At 37.8% G+C, this 19,284-nt stretch overlaps 1 protein-coding gene across 4 annotated transcripts in view; it reads left to right on the top strand.

Annotated features, from left to right (window-relative positions):
- LOC134215348 (glutaminase kidney isoform, mitochondrial) overlaps positions 1-19,037 on the top strand; it is a 43,535-nt gene extending 24,498 nt beyond the window's left edge. For 2 of the 4 annotated variants that reach the window (XM_062694558.1, XM_062694560.1), the window contains 3 exons: positions 16,547-16,582; positions 16,725-16,821; positions 16,880-19,037. In XM_062694558.1, coding sequence (XP_062550542.1) covers positions 16,547-16,582; positions 16,725-16,821; positions 16,880-18,484 — 1,738 coding nt within the window. In that variant the 3' untranslated portion in view covers positions 18,485-19,037. The remainder of the gene's footprint in view (positions 1-16,546; positions 16,583-16,724; positions 16,822-16,879) is intronic. The other 2 variants (XM_062694559.1, XM_062694561.1) reach the window with 1 other exon arrangement.
- Positions 19,038-19,284: the final 247 nt, after the last annotated feature.

Consider the following 19,284-nt stretch of genomic DNA (forward strand, 5'->3'; position numbering starts at 1 on the left):
CCCGTATCCTCAACACACAGATTCGTTCGCTAATGTGTTTCCACCGCATCACTCCATCTGCTTGCCCATCACTACGAAACCAACTCCATGCTCTGCTTTTCCGCCGCCGCTGTGATAGATGTTATAGTTGAATGTAGTGTTGGTCGTGGGGTCCACGGCTCGGAATTCACGTTCTCCGGATCTAGGCCATCGGACTTCTTGAATAGCGGCCACGTTCGCTCCAACCTTCTGCAGTTCACGAGCCAGGAGGCTTACTCTTCCAGGTTCATTTAGGGTCCTGACATTCCAGTTACCGAGTTTCCAATCATAGTCCTTATTTCGTTGCCGGGTCGGTTGCCAAAATAACGTTCGCTTTTTCTTCTATCTCCATTTTTCGTGGTGTTTGACAGGCTTCAATAAGCTACCTTACCGGGGTCGCGTTACCTACATCGCGCTAGTGGGGCTGCTACCTTAGGTATAGCTGGCGCGATACAGCATTTCGTTGATCAGCCGCTGGGTACCACGACGCACCTCCTGGTGAACAGACGCTCGAGGCGTACCTTCTCACTCTAGCTGTTGTCAGAAGGACAACAGTGCCCAGGCTGCACTACCAGCTAGGTACCTGAAAAAAAACCTAAACCCAATCTCTTTGGTGAAATTGATTATCTGTTTATATAATAAACTGTAAAAAAATGAGAAATAATTTTTAGACACTATTTGGTTTCTATATAAATTGCGTACGAGAAAAATTGTGTCAAAAATTGATCAATTTCTGGCGAGACAAAGTTCGCCGGGTCACTTGATGGTTTCAGTTGATGCGTCGTGCTTTAAATATTATGTCAAATACAACTTATTCTAAGGTTCCGCTTGAAAGACTATTGAAAACAAAGATTTTCCTTAATAAAATTGACTCTGCAACTGTACCAATAGTGGCGAGTCTCATAAGAAATCAATGGATACCACCAAAATTATTTTTACCGCCACTAAAGGAACAGTGTACCTATTAGTGGTGCAAGCAATATTTGGTAGTTGTTGATGTTAAATGCCATCAATCTCATTTTTATAAAGAAAATTTATTAGTTTATCTATTGGCTAAGATATTAAAGCTGTTTATTTCCCATAATTATCGATTTGAAAAAAATCTGTTGTGGATCTACTAATACCTCCACTATTGGTACCGTTACCCTAGTGTATTCTTTGTATCGCGTAATAAATGAAACAGATTGATGGACATGACTTTAAAATTATCCAAAGGCAGGTTTATCTATCGCTTAATAGTCGGTCGAGTATGCAATGTAGCGCGATGATATGGAATCTGTTTTCTGCAGCAACCGGATTTTTTGGCAAAAATGATTAGGGTTTCTTACCCCATTCCCGGCCTAACATGCGTACGACTGCATTATTTAATTGATATTTATGACAAGGAGCTACTTTTCTTGAATTTTGTGGGCCGTGTAATACTGCTATGGGGTTCACCTTTGTTGGAAAAATACCTATTCTTGCTAAACATCGATTGAAAAAGCTTTTATTTGATTTAAATTATCAAGATGCAGCACTCATTTCAGTCTCATCGAATGGCTTTTCCGGCATACCCAAAATCTCATCGGCATACGCAATATTTTACTCATTCTCTCAGCATCTTACTCTCATTCTCTCTCCGGGACGGTAGGAAATGCGATGTAAACAAAAATATGCGCCTTCCACGACAACGTGATGCCAGATGGTATTATTCATAATAATTTTTATTTGTTTAAGAAGATATCAAAATTCATCCGAAACACTTAAATAAATATTTATTTCACTTTTTGAAATCGAGATAATAATAAATAATATGACAGCGTCAACGTATTAGACAGTTTTCCTATTAACGATGAAGGATTATTTTCATATTAAAAAAAGGCCCCTGGCCTTTTGGCAGCACTGTGCGGCTGTGTTTTCTTGGGCCGAGGTGATTTTTGTTCGGTTTGAGGATGCATTTTAAAATTTATTCTAATATGTTTAAATAAGTTCTAGTGGAACTAACAAATAGGTAGAATTGAAGTGCGTTCGATTAGAATTATGGTGTGGTGATTAACAGCTTCAAGCAATGGTAGTATCCAGCACTGTGACGATTTTCAGGTAGGTGTTTATTCGATGATACCGTTTTGTAAAAGTGGAAAGAATCACTCCGGCTCAGTGGTGTTGTAACGAAGAGCGAAAGTTTAAAATCTACATTTTTATTTTCTATAATTAGACCAATTAGGAGTAAAACAAATTGTTGAAAAATATTGAGTATTGTGCGAGATAAGTAGGAGACATTTTTATAATTATCAATCATAATCTTACGGCTTCCACACAGTATAAATCATAAGTTTTATGAGCAGTGAGCCGGGAACCGGGTCCATAGGCCCAAGTAGTGATTTACCCTATGTGAATTAAATAAGATTCTACCATTTTGGTACAGAAATAACGAATCGTTTTTCGCCATTGCAAAAAATCTGAAATCAATGGAGATCGAAGAGTGCCGCGTTTGAGATAGGTCGCAAAATAATTTTCTGCTGCTGCTCCCGTCAAATTTTCTTTAACAATTTCCATTAGTTTTTTTGTTGAATTGTTCAAACAAATCCTTGAATTCGGTATGTGTTGTGAAAATAGTGTATTTTGGGTTACTCTGGAAAATGAGGCTGAAAGGAGAAATGCATGCTGACGAAGGTTCATGTCAAGGTTTTTGTCAAGATCCTCGCATGAAAACTGGATGGGAGGAGGATTATAACGGAAAACCCTGCGTAGCTGGTGAGATCTAACCAATTCACCCTTTTAAACCATTTGTACATAATTCAAAATAAATCATGGTCACGGTAATCCTAGGATATCTCATACAGCACATTTCAAGTAAAACCCAGTTTCTATAGGATTGAAACTAGTTAGAAAATAGTTTTAAAAAGATACCAATCCGTTGAACTTAAGTTTTGATCGCTCAAATTTTATTAGATTAATTTATATATACCTATTCTTATTTTACATGTTCGATACATTTTAATATTTCATATGATTTTTGACAAGTTTTAAATATTTACTTCCTTGATGTTTGCAATAAACATTTTGCACTAATAACGAATAGGTTTTATTAGTTGTGATTTTTGCATTTGTATATCATGGCTAACACAGGAGTTTTGAAGTGACAATTTTCATGAATTTATTACCGGATTTAGGATGTTTTAGGCGTTCTCTTCTTATACAAACCAATCTATTTCAACTTCATTAATGCAGGAGCTGGAAAACTTAAGTAATGTATTTCTCTCTTAAATGTTCAGTTTGATCTCTTGAAATTTGCGAATACATAGATTGAAGGTGTAATCAGTGATACGAGTGACAATGTTTAGCTAATCTGTGAAGGTTGGAGAGATTGTTTTTTTCTTTAAATTAATTTCGTTCTAGAACTTTACCAATTGATACTAGAATTCATTTCTCTCTCTCTTCAAAAACTCTTCAATATCGTAAATCTCCTCCAATTTGATATAGAACCAATCCATTTCCAATGACAATTGCTTCAATTCTTCATACGTTAAATCTCCGTACCGCTATATATTCTGATTCAGAACGTCCCACCATGTAAAATTTGGCCGACAAGAGCGAAGTAGAGAAGCTCTTAGTCGGGCAGCTACGCCCGACTATCTACTACGACTCCAATACTGCCTCCAACAGTAAATTGAAGATAAATGGGGCAATAAAGACAAGGGGCAACAGTTGAGAAAATAACTACTGAGTACCTAAAAAACATCGCCGCAGTTTAACGAAAACACTAATAAATAATAAATCGTCGCGAACGAATGATTGTTTCAAATCACGTTGGAAACATATATATGTAATTCATAATCATCGTATGGTAAACCCAAAGTACAAATAAACAAGTCTATTGCTAAGATATTGATTATTTTTTCTCGCTTTAGATGAATATAAAACAATCACGCTAGCTTATTATCGCGGACAGTTAAAGATAAATTAACAATAGCTCTACCGGAGCGATTGATTGTCTACCCGTACGCTGGGTGAACAATGACACAACAAAACACGTCATAACTGATCTATACTTTGTTCACGCGTCAACATTAACATGCTAGTTACTTGGATTACATCACTTACCAAGGTGAATCCTTATCTAAGTAATGACACTCCCTCTCCTTACTTACAATACTCCTTCCCGTAACAACCGTAGAGATGCAGACGATTCGTCGGTTTCTAAAACAACGGTTGTTACACTAACATTCCTTCCCTTCCCTCGATGATCGTAAGGACGTGGCCGGCGCCGTTATTGACCCATTAATAGTTGAGCTTTCGGAACGTGAATATTGAGGATGGAGTGCTAATCCCAAGTCCCATCTGTTGGTTCCCTGTGCAATTCCGCTAGTTCTTGTCAATCACGGAGTAGCAACTACGAATTGTACGGTCATCCCAAGCTCAAGCTCATGCTCTCATCATTGAAAAAATCTGAAATCAAAAATAGTCGTTAACTCTTCCATTACCAACCCCCGTTTTGAAAACGAAAATAAAAATCTGTTTGGCTGCAACTTTTTGTCTTTTAATATTTTTTTCGCTCCCGTACGAACGAAATCGTTTGCGATTTTAAAGGAATGCATCACGCTTGAATTTTTCACACTAAAACGCATCATTTCACTCATTTGCCAAAAAATCATTTTGGTTTAAAAACGCATTTGAAATCAGTTTGGGGGCAATTTATTGCTTATACATGGAAGAGTGTCTAATATGTTTGCGACAAACGTCAATTCACCGTTTTTAACGAAGGAAATCAAAAGAAACCTACGATGATTCAACTCATCCATGAGTTTTTAGGTGCTGAGTTGGGTGCGTTTCAACTCACGCTTGATTTGAATCATCCATGAGTTTTGAGATTTTGAGTTTTTACCAACACTGCCTCTAAATGGAAGAATTTGGTGTGCTCTATAAGTCTTGTGAATATTGTTATTCGTTCCGTTCACATTTTGATTATAGACACTATAGGTTCCATAGACGAGCTGAGGCGAAGGCGAGTGTAGCCAAACGAACTGTCAGTTAGTGTAGCAAAACGAGCATGACGTCACTATTGCAACCCAAGCAACGCAGCGTGTGACGTCAAATTCGCGTGGTACACTGTGAAAAAGTGGAAAAACACACTTAATCGGAATAACCCAACCGTGTCTGCGCTCGTCTATGGAACCTACAGTGTCTATAGTTTTGATAATTTTGAAGTGATTTTAAAGCTTTTAAGTGCATAAAACACAGTGTCCCGTAGAAGTCGTTGTTCTACAAAATTCATGAATTTATTACAAATAATTGCTAATTCATTGTATTATTATTCCTCTTCTTTCCTTGGATATTTGAGTAATATAAATGCCAATGTGCGATTTACCGTTAAATTCTTAAAAATCAGAAGGTGAACATTTGTCATAAGTTTACACGTTAAGATACCTCCAAACAAGTTGTTCGAACGAAGTTGGAACAAGTTGTTTGAACGCGTTTATATCTCGTGTTAGATTTTTTTTTTCAAAATTGAAAATAGCTCAAAAACATTAATTTGACTTGAGTCACCTCGAAATATTATCCGAACTTGTTGAAAATTTGACAGGAGGCTTAATTTTAAAATTGTGATTTTGGACTGACCGGTTGATTTTTTTGGAAGAGGTCTAATATTCATGCATATAATGGGTATAGAAAACATACATATATACGAAGAAAAATAATGTGGTATCATCAACCAGATTCTGCTTCAAATCAACAATATTTTTGCATTGATTTATGAAGCGAAGTAAGCGCTGGTTTCGTACCCGGGACAGAATGCATGTTGTTGGAAACCAAATCTTACTGAATACACTAGTTGCACATCTAGTTGAGAAATATTTCAAGCTCTATCTGGAATAAGGGTGAATTTCGCAAGAGTGGATTCTCTTCGTCGACCTACCGACCTCCTCGTCAGGCTCTGAAGATCTCCCACACTCTAGAGAGCAAACGAACTCTCTGTGACCAAACCAAAATGCTGGATAATGAGTGCTTTTTGACAATCCACTTTAATAAAGAGGAAACAAAATCTGAAATCTTGGAGGTAGCCGTTTGGGGCAACTAGAGTTGCAAAATATATAACAAAGGCAACGGCTACTTCGGGAGGATTGGAGACAATGCTTCCATGGATATCGAGATGGAGTACATTTTCTTCTCGATGAGTGTAACACTGCTCTAAACCGTTCTTTCTTTGATTATCAAGATTATCAATGACAACCGTTTTTCTCTAATTTACAATAGGGAAGATCCATTAATAAAGTAGCGCCAAATTAGCCATTTTTGATTCGATTTAAAAAAAAAACAGGGAATGCACAATCGACATCACATCAGTGTTAGAAATCTCGGCATTTATTCAAATTCAAAAGCATAGGTACTCACAACTCGTACTCGTACTTGACTTGTGGTGATCGAAAGGTGGAAGCAGCACTACGAGGAACATCTGAATGGCGCTGAGAGTACAGCAGTGAAAGTCAAGGCAGCGGAGGAGATGACTACGTCAGTTCAGCGGACGAAGGAAGCCAACTAACCCCCACCTTGAGGGAAGTTAAGGATGCCATCCAACAGCTTAAGACCAATAAAGCAGCTGGTAAGGATGGTATCGGAGCTGAGTTCATCAAGATGACCCCGGAATAGCTGGCCACTTGCCTGCACAAACTGATAGTCAGAATCTGGGAAACCGAACAGCTACCGGAGGAGTGGAAGGAAGGGGTTATATGCCCCATCTACAAGAAAGGCGACAAACTGGAGTGTGAGAACTTTCGAGCGATCACCATCCTTAATGCCGCCTACAAAGTGATATCCCAGATCATCTTCCGTCGTCTGTCACCATTAGTGAACGAGTTCGTGGGAAGTTATCAAGCCGGCTTCGTTGACGGCCGCTCGACAACGGACCAGATCTTTACTGTACGGCAAATCTTTCAAAATGCCGTGAATACCAGGTCCCAACGCACCATCTGTTCGTTGATTTCAAGGCAACATACGACAGTATAGACCGCGTAGAGCTATGGAAAATTATGGACGAGAACAGCTTCCCTGGGAAGCTTACCAGACTGATCAAAGCAACGGTGGATGGTGTGCAAAACTGTGTGAAAATTTCGGGCGAACACTCCTGTTCATTCGAATTGCACCGGGACTAAGACAAGGTGATGGACTTTCGTGCCTGTTGTTCAACATTGCGCTAGAAGGTGTCATGCGGAGAGCCGGGTGTAACAGCCGGGGTACGATTTTCAACAGATCCAGTCAATTTATTTGCTTCGCGGATGACATGGACATTGTCGGCCGAACATTTGCAAAGGTGGCAGAACTGTACACCCGCCTGAAACGTGAAGCAACAAAAGTTGGACTGGTGGTGAATGCGTCAAAGACAAAGTACATGCTTGTGGGCGGAACCGAGCGCGACAGGGCCCGCCTGGGAAGCAGTGTTACGATAGACGGGGATACTTTCGAGGTGGTCGAGGAATTCGTCTACCTCGGATCCTTGCTAACGGCTGACAACAACGTTAGTCGTGAAATACGAAGGCGCATCATCTGTGGAAGTCGGGCCTACTACGGGCTCCAGAAGAAACTGCGGTCGAAAAAGATTCGCCATCGCACCAAATGTGTCATGTACAAGACGCTTATAAGACCGGTTGTCCTCTACGGACATGAAACATGGACAATGCTCGGGAGGACTTGCAAGCACTCAGGTATTCGAGAGACGGGTGCTTAGGGCCATCTTTGGCGGTGTGCAAGAAGACGGTGTGTGGCGGCGCAGAATGAACCATGAGCTCGCCCAACTCTACGGCGAACCCAGTATCCAGCAGGTAGCTAAAGCTGGAAGGGTACGATGGGCAGGACATGTTGCAAGAATGCCGGACAGCAACCCTGCAAAGATGATGTTCGCTTCCGATCCGGCAGGCACGAGACGGCGTGGAGCCCAGCGAGCGAGATGGGCAGACCAGGTGTAAAACGACTTGGCGAGCGTGGGGCGTATCCGAGGATGGAGAGATGCGGCCTCGAACCGTGTATTGTGGCGTCAAATTGTTGATTCAGTGTTATCTGTTTAGATGTAAACTAAATAAATGAAATGAATGAAATGAGGTACTCACAAGAGAATGATGAATTCCTTCACATTACCTGTCGGCTAATAAGTGTTGGAAAAAGTCTGTATATGCCTACATAAAAAAAGCGAATTAACTCGTCAAAGTGATCATTATGGAAGGCGCGCCGAAGCGAAATCGGAAGAGAATGTATCATACGGCGTTTAAACCTTTAATAAACACCAAATTTAAAAAAACTGTTTAAACGACATTCCAAGCCATTCATCAAAACTGAATGCTAATTAAACGGTGCTACATATATGCATTAGCATGTTCATAATTTCAAAAATTGAACGCAATGCCATGTTTTAACTTAATTAACATCACAGTATTAACAATACGATGTGAATAATAAACACAGAAAAAAATGATTCATTTTTCGTTGTTCAAATGAACAGATGTTGGAAACTACTTTCAAACGAGTCACATGACATTATTGGTGTTAATGAAAAACGGCGCGTTCTGTTTCTGCAATATCTCCTCCGCGGACAGTATGCAAATTGTTTTTTCACAAACCTTGGAGGTATTCTTCTGCTCACCCGGTTAAATATAGTAATTTGGAACACATATACATGAGATCATAGACTGCATTTAACAATGCTAATAATTTAAGAGAATGACTTTGCGGTTTCTCCTAAATTTGATCCGGATTGTACTAACTCGCCGATCGCACGCAAAACCTTTGACCAACGCACAGCTTATTCGGATCATTTACATCAAATTGATTATGATAAATTCCTTGACTTATTTAGACACAGCATTTTATGAAGTATTCAGGATATTATAAAGAGTTTAAAAAATAAGTTTTTGTACATTGGAGATTCAATAAGAATCGTGATTAACTCAGGGAATTTTTAGGAATATATGAGCTTTTTTGTAGGCCCTCCTTAGCCGTGTGGTAAGACGCGCGGCTATAAAGCAAGACCATGCTGAGGGTGGCTGGGTTCGATTCCCGGTTCCGGTCTATGATATTTTCAGATTGGAAATTGTCTCGACTTCCCTGGGCATTAAAGTATCATTGTGCTAGCTCATGATATACGAATGCAAAAGTGGTAACCTGGCTTAGAAACCTCGCGGTTAATAACTGTGGATTTCTGGGTATTACATGAAATTTATCAGATTTTCTCGGAATTGCAATATGCTTCTTATAATCCCAGATTATTTCTGAAAATTCACTAACTTATATTACGGGGGAATTTTCTGGAATTCCTGAGCGTTTGTGTAATAATTTGGAATATGCTGGGAATTTTGGAAAATTTCAAGAAGTTTTGATATCCAAAATTATATTGATTTTTCAAAAAATACTATTTTATTCAAGTTTCTCGAGGACTTCCTTCGCAAGGTCCTCCGGTAATTCATCGGGAGTTTTCTCTAGAAGATCATCCTTGAATTTCTGCAGAAATGCCTCCAAGATTTCAACACGTAATAATTTCAATTCGTAATAAGTTAAGATTATATTTATGAGGACAACTGTATGCGTAACGTTAATTTTGTGTATAATATTTAAGCAGGGTAACGGGCTTACAGCCTATAATCCAATAAACCAAACCAACCCAAACCCGGTATTTTTCCGGAAGTTCCTCCATGCATTCCTCCACAAGTTCCTCTAGATATTTCTCCAGAATTTCCTCCATGAATTCCCTAGAAAGCTCCTCCAGACATTTCTCAGGATTTCCTTTAAAGTTTCTTCTGAATATCAAAATTTCCACTAGGAACTACTTCAAAAAATTCCCTGCGAATATCTTCAGAAGTTCAACTGGGAATTCTCCCTATAGTTCCTCCAGAAATTCTCCTGAAGAACTCTTTATAATTCCTTGGATAACTTTCCTGGAATTTCCCCGAATTCTTTCCAAAATTCATTCGTCTAAACCCACCCCCCGGGAATGCTCGCGGAAAATCATCCAAAATCATCTTCCCGAAAATGTTACGCTCATTAATCCAGAATTTTTTACAGGTATTTGCTCCAAAATATCTCCAAAAATCCTTCAGAGAATTGTTCAGTAATTCTCTTAGAAGAAGTTCCCCTGGAAATTCATTTGATTATTCCTCAAGAATTTCTTCAGAAATTGTTGTCTTGTCTTGTCAATAACTTTTTCGCTCATCCGAATCCTTAATTTATTTGAAGTCAACATTACCAAACCATCCATATTTTTCATGCTTCTTACTAGTTTTGACCGTTGACCGTTAATAAGTCAGATAATAAACTTAGAAAATAAAAAGAAATAGAAGAAATAGAATTTGACGGGAATAGTAAATTCTTTTAAAAATTTCTTCAAGAACTCCTTCGAAAATTCCTCCAAGAATCCCCCCGGAAATGATCCTAGAAACTATTTACAAAATTTTTCCGGCCATTTCTATCAGAATACCTCAAGAAGTTCTCCCGAAATTCCTCTGAAAATTTCATCAGATAATCCTACACAAAGTTAGCATAATCCGCTCAGCCCGTTGGTGGGGGCATAGAGTGTGATCCTCTCGTTTAATAAACAATGTGCACTCGCTTGACTGTGGATATACAACAGTAAAGCACATGTGAAGATTGGACAAATCAAGCATCCGACAGATATTTAATTTGCAACAAAGAGCTAACCGCGGTGGGGTTGGTACTCGGATTCTGTTCCGCAAGCATGACCTATAAGTGGTCTTGTTGTGTAGGGGTTATCACGCCTATCTATCTAGAGAGTAGGAGGTTGAGGGTTCGAGTCCCTACAAGACACGTGGATTCTTTTTCGCAAATTTCATATCAATTTGTCCATTTCGAAACAAGTGCTGTGCATATGCACAACCAAGATATTTAACAAAAAAAACCCTGATTAATCCACCTAGCGGTAATGCTGCCTTTCTCGTGCATTTAAAAAAAATAGTATTTTGGCCATTTCTTTTTAGCCCATAGTGCGATTTTGCCAATTTTCAATAGGAAACACTGGTAGAGAATTCTGCGGCGAATGCAACTTGTTGCGAGCATATCGGTTAAGGATAAGTGCCCGAAAATTGAGTGACACTTTTTTACACGATTATTCCATAAAAAAAAGTATTTTGGCTATAATAAATAAAGATAAATAAAAATTCATTTAATCATCGGGCCCTCCTTAGCCGTGCGGTAAGACGCGCGGCTACAAAGCAATACCATGCTGAGGGTGGCTGGGTTCGATTCCCGGTACCGGTCTAGCCAATTTTCGGATTGGAAATTTTCTCGACTTCCTTGGGAATAAAAGTATCATCGTGTTAGCCTCATGATATACGAATGCAAAAATGGTAACTTGGCTTAGAAACCTCGCAGTTAATAACTGTGGAGTGCTTAATGAACACTAAGCTGCGAGGCGGCTCTGTCCCAGTGTGGGGATGTAATGCCAATAAGAAGAAGAAGACAATGTTCTGTGAAATTGTTCTGTAACATACCAACTGCCCTTTTTGCAATTCTGAGCTCAATCGGGCATTCAGAACCAATTTCCAGATCGAATGAGTGACGGCGGTGTATTTTCCCATATATTTTGGTTGAAACCTCCATACAAACTTCAAATCAAATGCGCCAGCTTATGCAACAAGCGATTGAGCTGAAATTTTGAGAGAATTTGCCATGGACAATTCGAAGAATTTCGCTTATATGTCCAAAGATTTCGAGAATTATATGTCCTCGCGAAAATTCCGTAAAATTTCCCTTGGACTTTCCAGAAAACTTCCAATGGAATTGTGGAGGGTTTTTCGAAAAATCAGAGAATTCCCCTTACAACTTCCAAAAAATGTCTTTCGGAAATGCCAAAGACATTTCCTTCGATATTTCAAAATGCTTCCATTATAAATTCCAAAAAAAATTCCTTTGAAGTACGACATCATTTCCCGTAAAAATTCTAAACAATCACTTGTAGTTTCCAAAGAAGTTCTTGCCGAAAATCAAAAGATATTCTAGAGGCGAAAGTGCATATAGAATTGATAGTTCCATTGAGATACGGCAGAAATTAAAAATTATATAGAAGTGGATTTTAAAAGCGAGTCGTGGGCAATTTTCGTTACGATTTGAATCGAACGAACTTCTGTCAAGCTTTCATTTGAAAAGAAAGGGAAAAGTATCAGCGTTGAAGAGAGATCATATTCCACCCTGATACTTTCTCTCCCTCCCCTTTTCATTATGAAAGCAATCTTGACATTTTTTCTGATCGATCATTGACCGAGATTACCACTGCCTAAAGTCCAATAAAGAATAATATTAAAAATAATTCTTGTGTATGAGCCATGAAGCTTGTTGCAAATAACCAATTCATTCAGTGAAGTCGAACATCCTATTTAAATTCTTCAATAACATTCTTGCTCTTGTGTTCTAATCCTAAAGCTAAGTTTGAACAGTCGTGTGTGCAATCTTTGTGGAATTTAGGAATCACTCTCTACCAGTTGGAAGTCAGTAGTGGGAGGTCCCATTGATTGAACAGGAAGGAGGTAAACCGGCTACCCAACATTTGGTTCTTCGAACCGTATAGTTTCCCAATAATCCAACTTGAAAGACCATTATGTTGAATATCCGGACCCTCTTCAACATAGAGAGAGATAGATAATTGGAGTGCGCTGCCATAAACGTAATTAATTTCAAGGCTTAAGCAAACCCAGTCGTCTGGATTCTAGACTGCATTATTCATAACACAGCTAAAACCTGTATTAAACATTTTATTACATATAAAGTACCCCGGGGCAAGTGAAAATACGGGGTAAGTGGGTACTATGACTGCAGATGAATCGATGAACATTTTTAATGGTTATAATGTTCTAGGAAAATGAAGCAGAACTATAAACGAATTCACCCGACACAAAAATATTTGGAATCAAAAACATTTGAGGTACCATACTAATCCTATTGCTTGATCATGACTTTAAACTACCGGGAAAATCTATTACTTTTATTTTAATTCAATAGATACCTAACTAAACAGTCGTTTCTAAATTTACCATTTATGTAGAAAGTGAATATTTTGAGTAATTAAATAATAGTGTGACATAGAAAACGATTTAAATTTTTTAATTAAAGCCAAAATCCGCAATTTTCATTTGCCCTTGAGTTTTAACATACATGGGGCATGGGGCAAGTGGGACATATACGAACAACATTTTCGATAAAGCTATTTTAATTGTTTTTAGATGGTTGTCTAGTGAAAAATAATTTCGTCATTCATATATCATATGGATCTGAATCAGATCCAGTTTGATTTCATTGTTAAGAAGCATTGTACAGTTGATTACCAAATCTCGGGTACTTATTCAAAAGGACGTATGTGATTTTGTAAACAAAGATTCAGACGTCGATTTGTCCGATCTGATTGCCCTCCACGCAAACCATCACCATAGACAGATAGGGGAGGCTTCGGCTACCTGTTAATGGTGTTGGTTTGCGTGGGAGTGCCATCAGATCGGACAAATCGACGTTTGAATCTTTGTTTACAAAATCACATACGTCCTTTTGAATAAGTACCTGAGAAATGTGTATTTTACATTCTGAAAATTATCTCCCGCATGAAGAAGAGGAATGGCTATAACTAGGTATGCGATATTCTTCCGTTTACAGTGCAAATAATCTATTTATTATACAATAGGTCAACAGGATTTGTCTTGTGTTTTTTTTTATTTTCAAACTTCGCATCTGAATTTCAGATAAATTAAGTGCTTAACACATAAATTGGCTATTTTTCTGTTAAAAACTAAAAACACTGCGCATCGCATGAATAAAAACGTTTCTTCTGAAGTGCTGATTTATGTAATAATTTGTGTTCTAAAAAGGGAAATATTTATTCATAAGAAAAGTGAAAAGATTCAAAGATTCAAAAGATTCACTTATCCTTGCCACCTATAACATTTGGTACAAAAGTAAGCTAATGGAAAACAAGACAACAGCCAGATAAACATTACATCGGCTGTTGGTTTTTTTTTCATATCTTCTATAACATTATAATCCCTTTCTTGGTGCAAAAATAAAGCCCGACATGCCACCAATCTCCATCCATGATCTGAAAATATTAATACTCAGAAATAATATGAACAGTACATCTACATTCCTCAAATTAGTTTCGTTCGACAGTAGAAAACATCATAGGTACCACTTGCCCCGTATGAAGGGGTAAGTGGGTTTTGAAGATAAATTTATTTCTAGCACTACCAATATTTTTATAATTGAATAAATGGCATCCAACACTTCTACACTTCAACAATGGAAGCATATAATGATGTATCAGTGGTTAATGTTCTGAAATAACCTGTTTTCTAAACTTGCCTAACAATTCTGCTGAACTAGCGTTTTTTAGGCCCCACTTGCCCCGGGATACCTTACATCATTGCTTAAAAAATTATACTGGCGGAGTTCAACTGTGACACAATGGTGCCCACTAAACTGAATATTTTCGCTCAAATTTGTTTGTTTACGCCAACATTGTTCTTAAAAATGATTTTTCGCCAATTTTTATAAATCCTGGAGGAAATCCCGGAAAAAACATGAGAAATCTAGGCATTTTTTTAAAAAGAAATTCCATTTGACATTTCAATGTAAATTCCGTCAAAATCCCCTTCAAGGATTTAGAAACCCCTTCGGAAATTCCTTTAGGAATTCTCTCAGAAATTCCCCTCAAGTTCTCTTTCGGAAAATCCTTCAAAAATTAATTCCTCCAAAATACTTTCGGGGGCTCCTCCAGGAGTTCCAAATAATTTTCAAAAAATCCGCCAGTTATTCCATTGCACATTCTTCCAGGAATACCTTTGGAAAAGTCCTTGTAAATTTCTCCAGAAATTTCTTCGAAAGATTCTACGAGAAATTCTCTGAAAATTCTTCTTAAGACTTTTGAATGTCGAACCTTCTTTTTCATAACTTTGAAAATTCCTTTTGTAATTCGTTCCGATACTCCTAGAGCATTGTCCTAGAATTTTCTAGAGGAAATTCCAAATGAACTACTGAATTTCGTGTAGCAAATCCCATAAAAATAAATAAAATAATTTCTGAATTAATTCCTGTAGAAATTTCTGAAAATATTACTAATAGATTTTTTGGAGAAATCCCCTTAATAATCCTTAGAAGAATTTCTGATCAAATTTCTGGAGGAATTCTTCACGGAACTCACTAAGGTTGTGTTATAGAAATTTCCGAAGAAATTTGTTGGCATTAGCGTTGTTATATACAAATATCCGAAGAATTTGTGAGAAGTTAGTGAAATTCGAAAGCAACTTCTTTAGAAGGTTTCGAAAAAGTTTCTGCATTCATTTGCACAGGATTCTCAAAAAAAAGTCCTGTTGGAATTTAAAAAAAAATTCCTGGTATAGTTTTTGATCGAATATCTAGAGGATTTCTGAAGAAATTAAAAAATGGAGGTATACCTGAAGAATGTTTTGGATCACTTACCGAATTAATTCCTGGAGGTTTTTCACATAGAATTGTTTAAAGTTTGTTACAGAAAAATGTCTAGAAGATTTATTTCAAGATTTTTTTCGATGAATTTCTGGAGGAACTTCTGGATTAAATAGAAGTTTGGTAATCAATGGATTGTAATCTCGATATTTCCTCGTTTGCGATCTTATTTCAGTGTAAAAATAGTTTTACTTGTGTACTGGATTAGTTCTGACCTTACACTTCTTACTGCTGACGCCAAATTATGGATGAACTAATTACGTTAAAATTGTTGGTTAACCAACATTACTACAACTATGGCACCGCCATCGCTACAGCTCAATAATTTGAAATGTTTTGAAAAATAAGATGTCCATAGTAATAAACTGATTCTATGTTGAAATTATCAACAGAGTTCAATAAATCAAATGTTAAAAACGGTAGTATCAGCAAACAGTTACTTTCAAAAATATGTATAGCAACTGCCATTACGGCGAGTGTGAAAGTGTGTGAATATGGCAATATGGCACTAAATATGCCTTGAATCTTTTTCTTTTTGGTTTTTCATGAAAGTTAGGATATAACTTCTTGTTATCTAATTTCTATGCATTGAGAAAAGTTAGAGAACAGTCGTGTAATGTTCTGTATACTAGGATTGTGGAGGAGTGCCGAAATAGGGCCTGCCAAAATTTTTAAGCGAATCTACGGAATTGATGTAGAAGCAATCTGGCATCGCCGGATCTTTCATGCTTTTTTTTTGCGAAAAGAACGGTGAGTTCGAAGTATTACTCATCATATGATACGAAACGAAAACCCGGTGGCATATTGACTTATTATTAACAAAATAACATAATATTACACAAAGAAAATTAGTATGGACATACAATATCTGAGGAGGTTTTATATGCTTTCACAATAGTTATACATATATTGGAACACGTTATTTGATTGATTTCTACTCAATTCAATCAAATCTTTTGCTCTAATCAGATCTGCTTATGCTTTGGTGCTGTTATGGAGCAAAGATTTGAAATCTTTCCGATTATTTAATTTAAATTAAACTTAGATAAACTTAACAATTACTTTCCTTGTCCTTTTCAATGCATAGCTTTCAATGCAAAAGACATTTTTCAATGGTCTTGATGTAAGTATTTTATCCAGACCCATTTACATGTCTCCAACTTAGTAGAACCGTAGACTTAGATGCTTGGATATATGTTTTTCAATTGAAAACTATATTCTCAAAACCTAATGTGAAATTCCATTTTTCAATGTCCTTTTTTCAGACAACGCGATGCTGACAAGAAACATGCAGAGGACTTACTATTCGATATGTTTAAAAATGAAGACACGGGTCTTCTTAACATTGGAAAATTCTTGGCGGTAAGTCCCATAACGTAGACCAACTCGTATGAAACCTTAATATACTTACATCTTTCAGGCTCTCCGGACAACAGGAATCCGCCGAAATGATCCCCGCATCGGTGAGATGATGGAAAATCTCAAAAAGGTACACAAGCTAAACAACTATGACGGTGGATCGCCTTTAACGCAGAATCTCAACGCGGAAACATTCAAAGCGGTTATCGCGCAAAATATCATCCTGATCGCTAGAGCCTTCCGGCATCAGTTCGTTATTCCAGACTTTCAGGGCTTTACTAAAGACATCGAGGAAATTTATTGGAAATGCAAGAGCAATACCGATGGGAAAGTAGCCAGCTACATACCCCAGCTGGCTCGCGTGAATCCAGATTACTGGGGTGTTAGCATTTGTACGATTGACGGTCAACGGTTCTCGATAGGAGATTCGAATATTTCGTTCACGCTCCAAAGTTGCAGTAAACCATTAACTTATGCCATCGCCCTGGAGAAGCTTGGTTCGGATCTTGTTCATCAGTACGTTGGCCAGGAACCTAGTGGTCGGAACTTTAACGAATTGGTATTGGACCACAACAAAAAGCCTCACAATCCTATGATCAACGCCGGATCTATACTGACGTGTTCGTTGCTGAAGACACTGGTTCATCCCGAAATGACGCTGGCTGAAAAGTTTGACTATACGCAGAATTGGTTTAGCCGAATGGCTGGAAACGAACCATTAGGATTCAATAATGCAGTTTTCTTATCCGAGAGAGAAGCCGCCGATCGAAACTACGCTCTGGGTTTCTACATGCGTGAACACAAATGCTATCCGGAAAAGGCCAACCTACGTGAGTGCATGGATTTCTACTTCCAATGTTGTTCAATGGAAACTACTTGTGAAACACTTTCAATTATGGCTGCCACCTTAGCGAACGGGGGTATTTGCCCATTAACGGAGGAAAAAGTACTGCAATCGGAGAACGTACGGGATGTCTTGTCGTTGATGCACTCTTGTGGAATGTACGACTTCTCTGGTCAGTTTGCGTTCAAGGTGGGACTTCCTGCCAAATCCGGGGTATGTGGTGGTGTAATGCTAGTAATTCCGAACGTCATGGGTATTTTCATGTGGTCTCCACCGTTGGACCCGCTCGGAAACAGTTGCCGAGGAGTTCAGTTCTGTGAAGAACTGGTAAACATTTTCAATTTCCATTTGTACGATAACTTGAAACACGGATCAAATAAAAAGGATCCACGTCGCCATCGTTACGAAACTAAAGGTTTATCCGTTGTAAATCTGTTGTTCTCCGCCGCTAGTGGAGATGTTACTGCATTAAGAAGGCACAAGCTTTCTGGTATGGATATCACCTTATCGGATTATGATGGCAGAACGGCACTTCATTTGGCGTGTTCCGAAGGGCATTTGGAATGCGTGAAATTCCTATTGGAGCACTGTGGTGTGCCTCACAATGCTAAGGATCGATGGGGAAATAGTCCTATGGACGAGGCTGACACTTTCGGACATATGGATGTCGTAAACTATCTGAAGGAGTGGAATGAAAGGGTTGAATTAGCGAAAAAGACGGACAGCGAGACAGGATACAACTCGGATCAAGACAGTATGAAAAGCGGAAAATCTACATCGAGCGATGAAAGTGGAAAACATCCAACAGACATCTTGAAGTAAATCAACGATGTTCAGCCTATGGTACCTAATTGAATGTATTACTGGTTATATCAGTCAATTGCAACGACTCTTGCACGAGTAGTTAGTATTGGATAAACATTGCAGCTATTTTGCAAAGTCTAATTAGGAATTTTCCAAATACAAAAGAATTAAATATTGTTAAGGTAAATTTATTATTATTGAAACATGAACCGTCGTTTATAATTAATTATAAATGCTTTAAAATTAGGAATGCTATGTTAGTTTGGCTATCTAAGTCTCATGAACACTACAAAATCATTATTTCTAATATTTTAAATATTATTGATCTGTGAAAAAGTGATACACTTTAGAATATAAATTATCTGTAGGTTATACAATAAGTTTTGCTAAGAAATGAAAAAAGGAAAGCAACATAGAGACAATAATTTACCAAATAGTTAAAACTTAGAATATTATAATAATAAATTGATGTTGTTGAAATGTGAACTCTATAAATTTGGAATTATGTGTGTTTAACGTACGAATGCATTGTGAATGTTATATTGAGTGTAATAAAAGGCGCACATCAAAACGGAACAAAAATATACATGCTTGTTTATTCAAGTAGTTTGGTATCACATTTCCCGAAAAATACTTGTCGTGCTCCATCCACCATTACTTAAGAAACATGTTTATTTGAAATTCCTAATGAAATTCTTAATTGATGTAAAAAGGTTGAGAAGGATCAGAACGGCTTTGCTTCAGTGTCGTTACACCTACGCCTGACGTATTGTAAAGCTCGATAATCGTCGGTCTTGGACGATTTCCTCCAGTTTCCC

This window comes from Armigeres subalbatus, chromosome 2 (genome assembly GCF_024139115.2).
Source record: "Armigeres subalbatus isolate Guangzhou_Male chromosome 2, GZ_Asu_2, whole genome shotgun sequence".
Lineage (NCBI taxonomy): Eukaryota > Metazoa > Arthropoda > Insecta > Diptera > Culicidae > Armigeres > Armigeres subalbatus.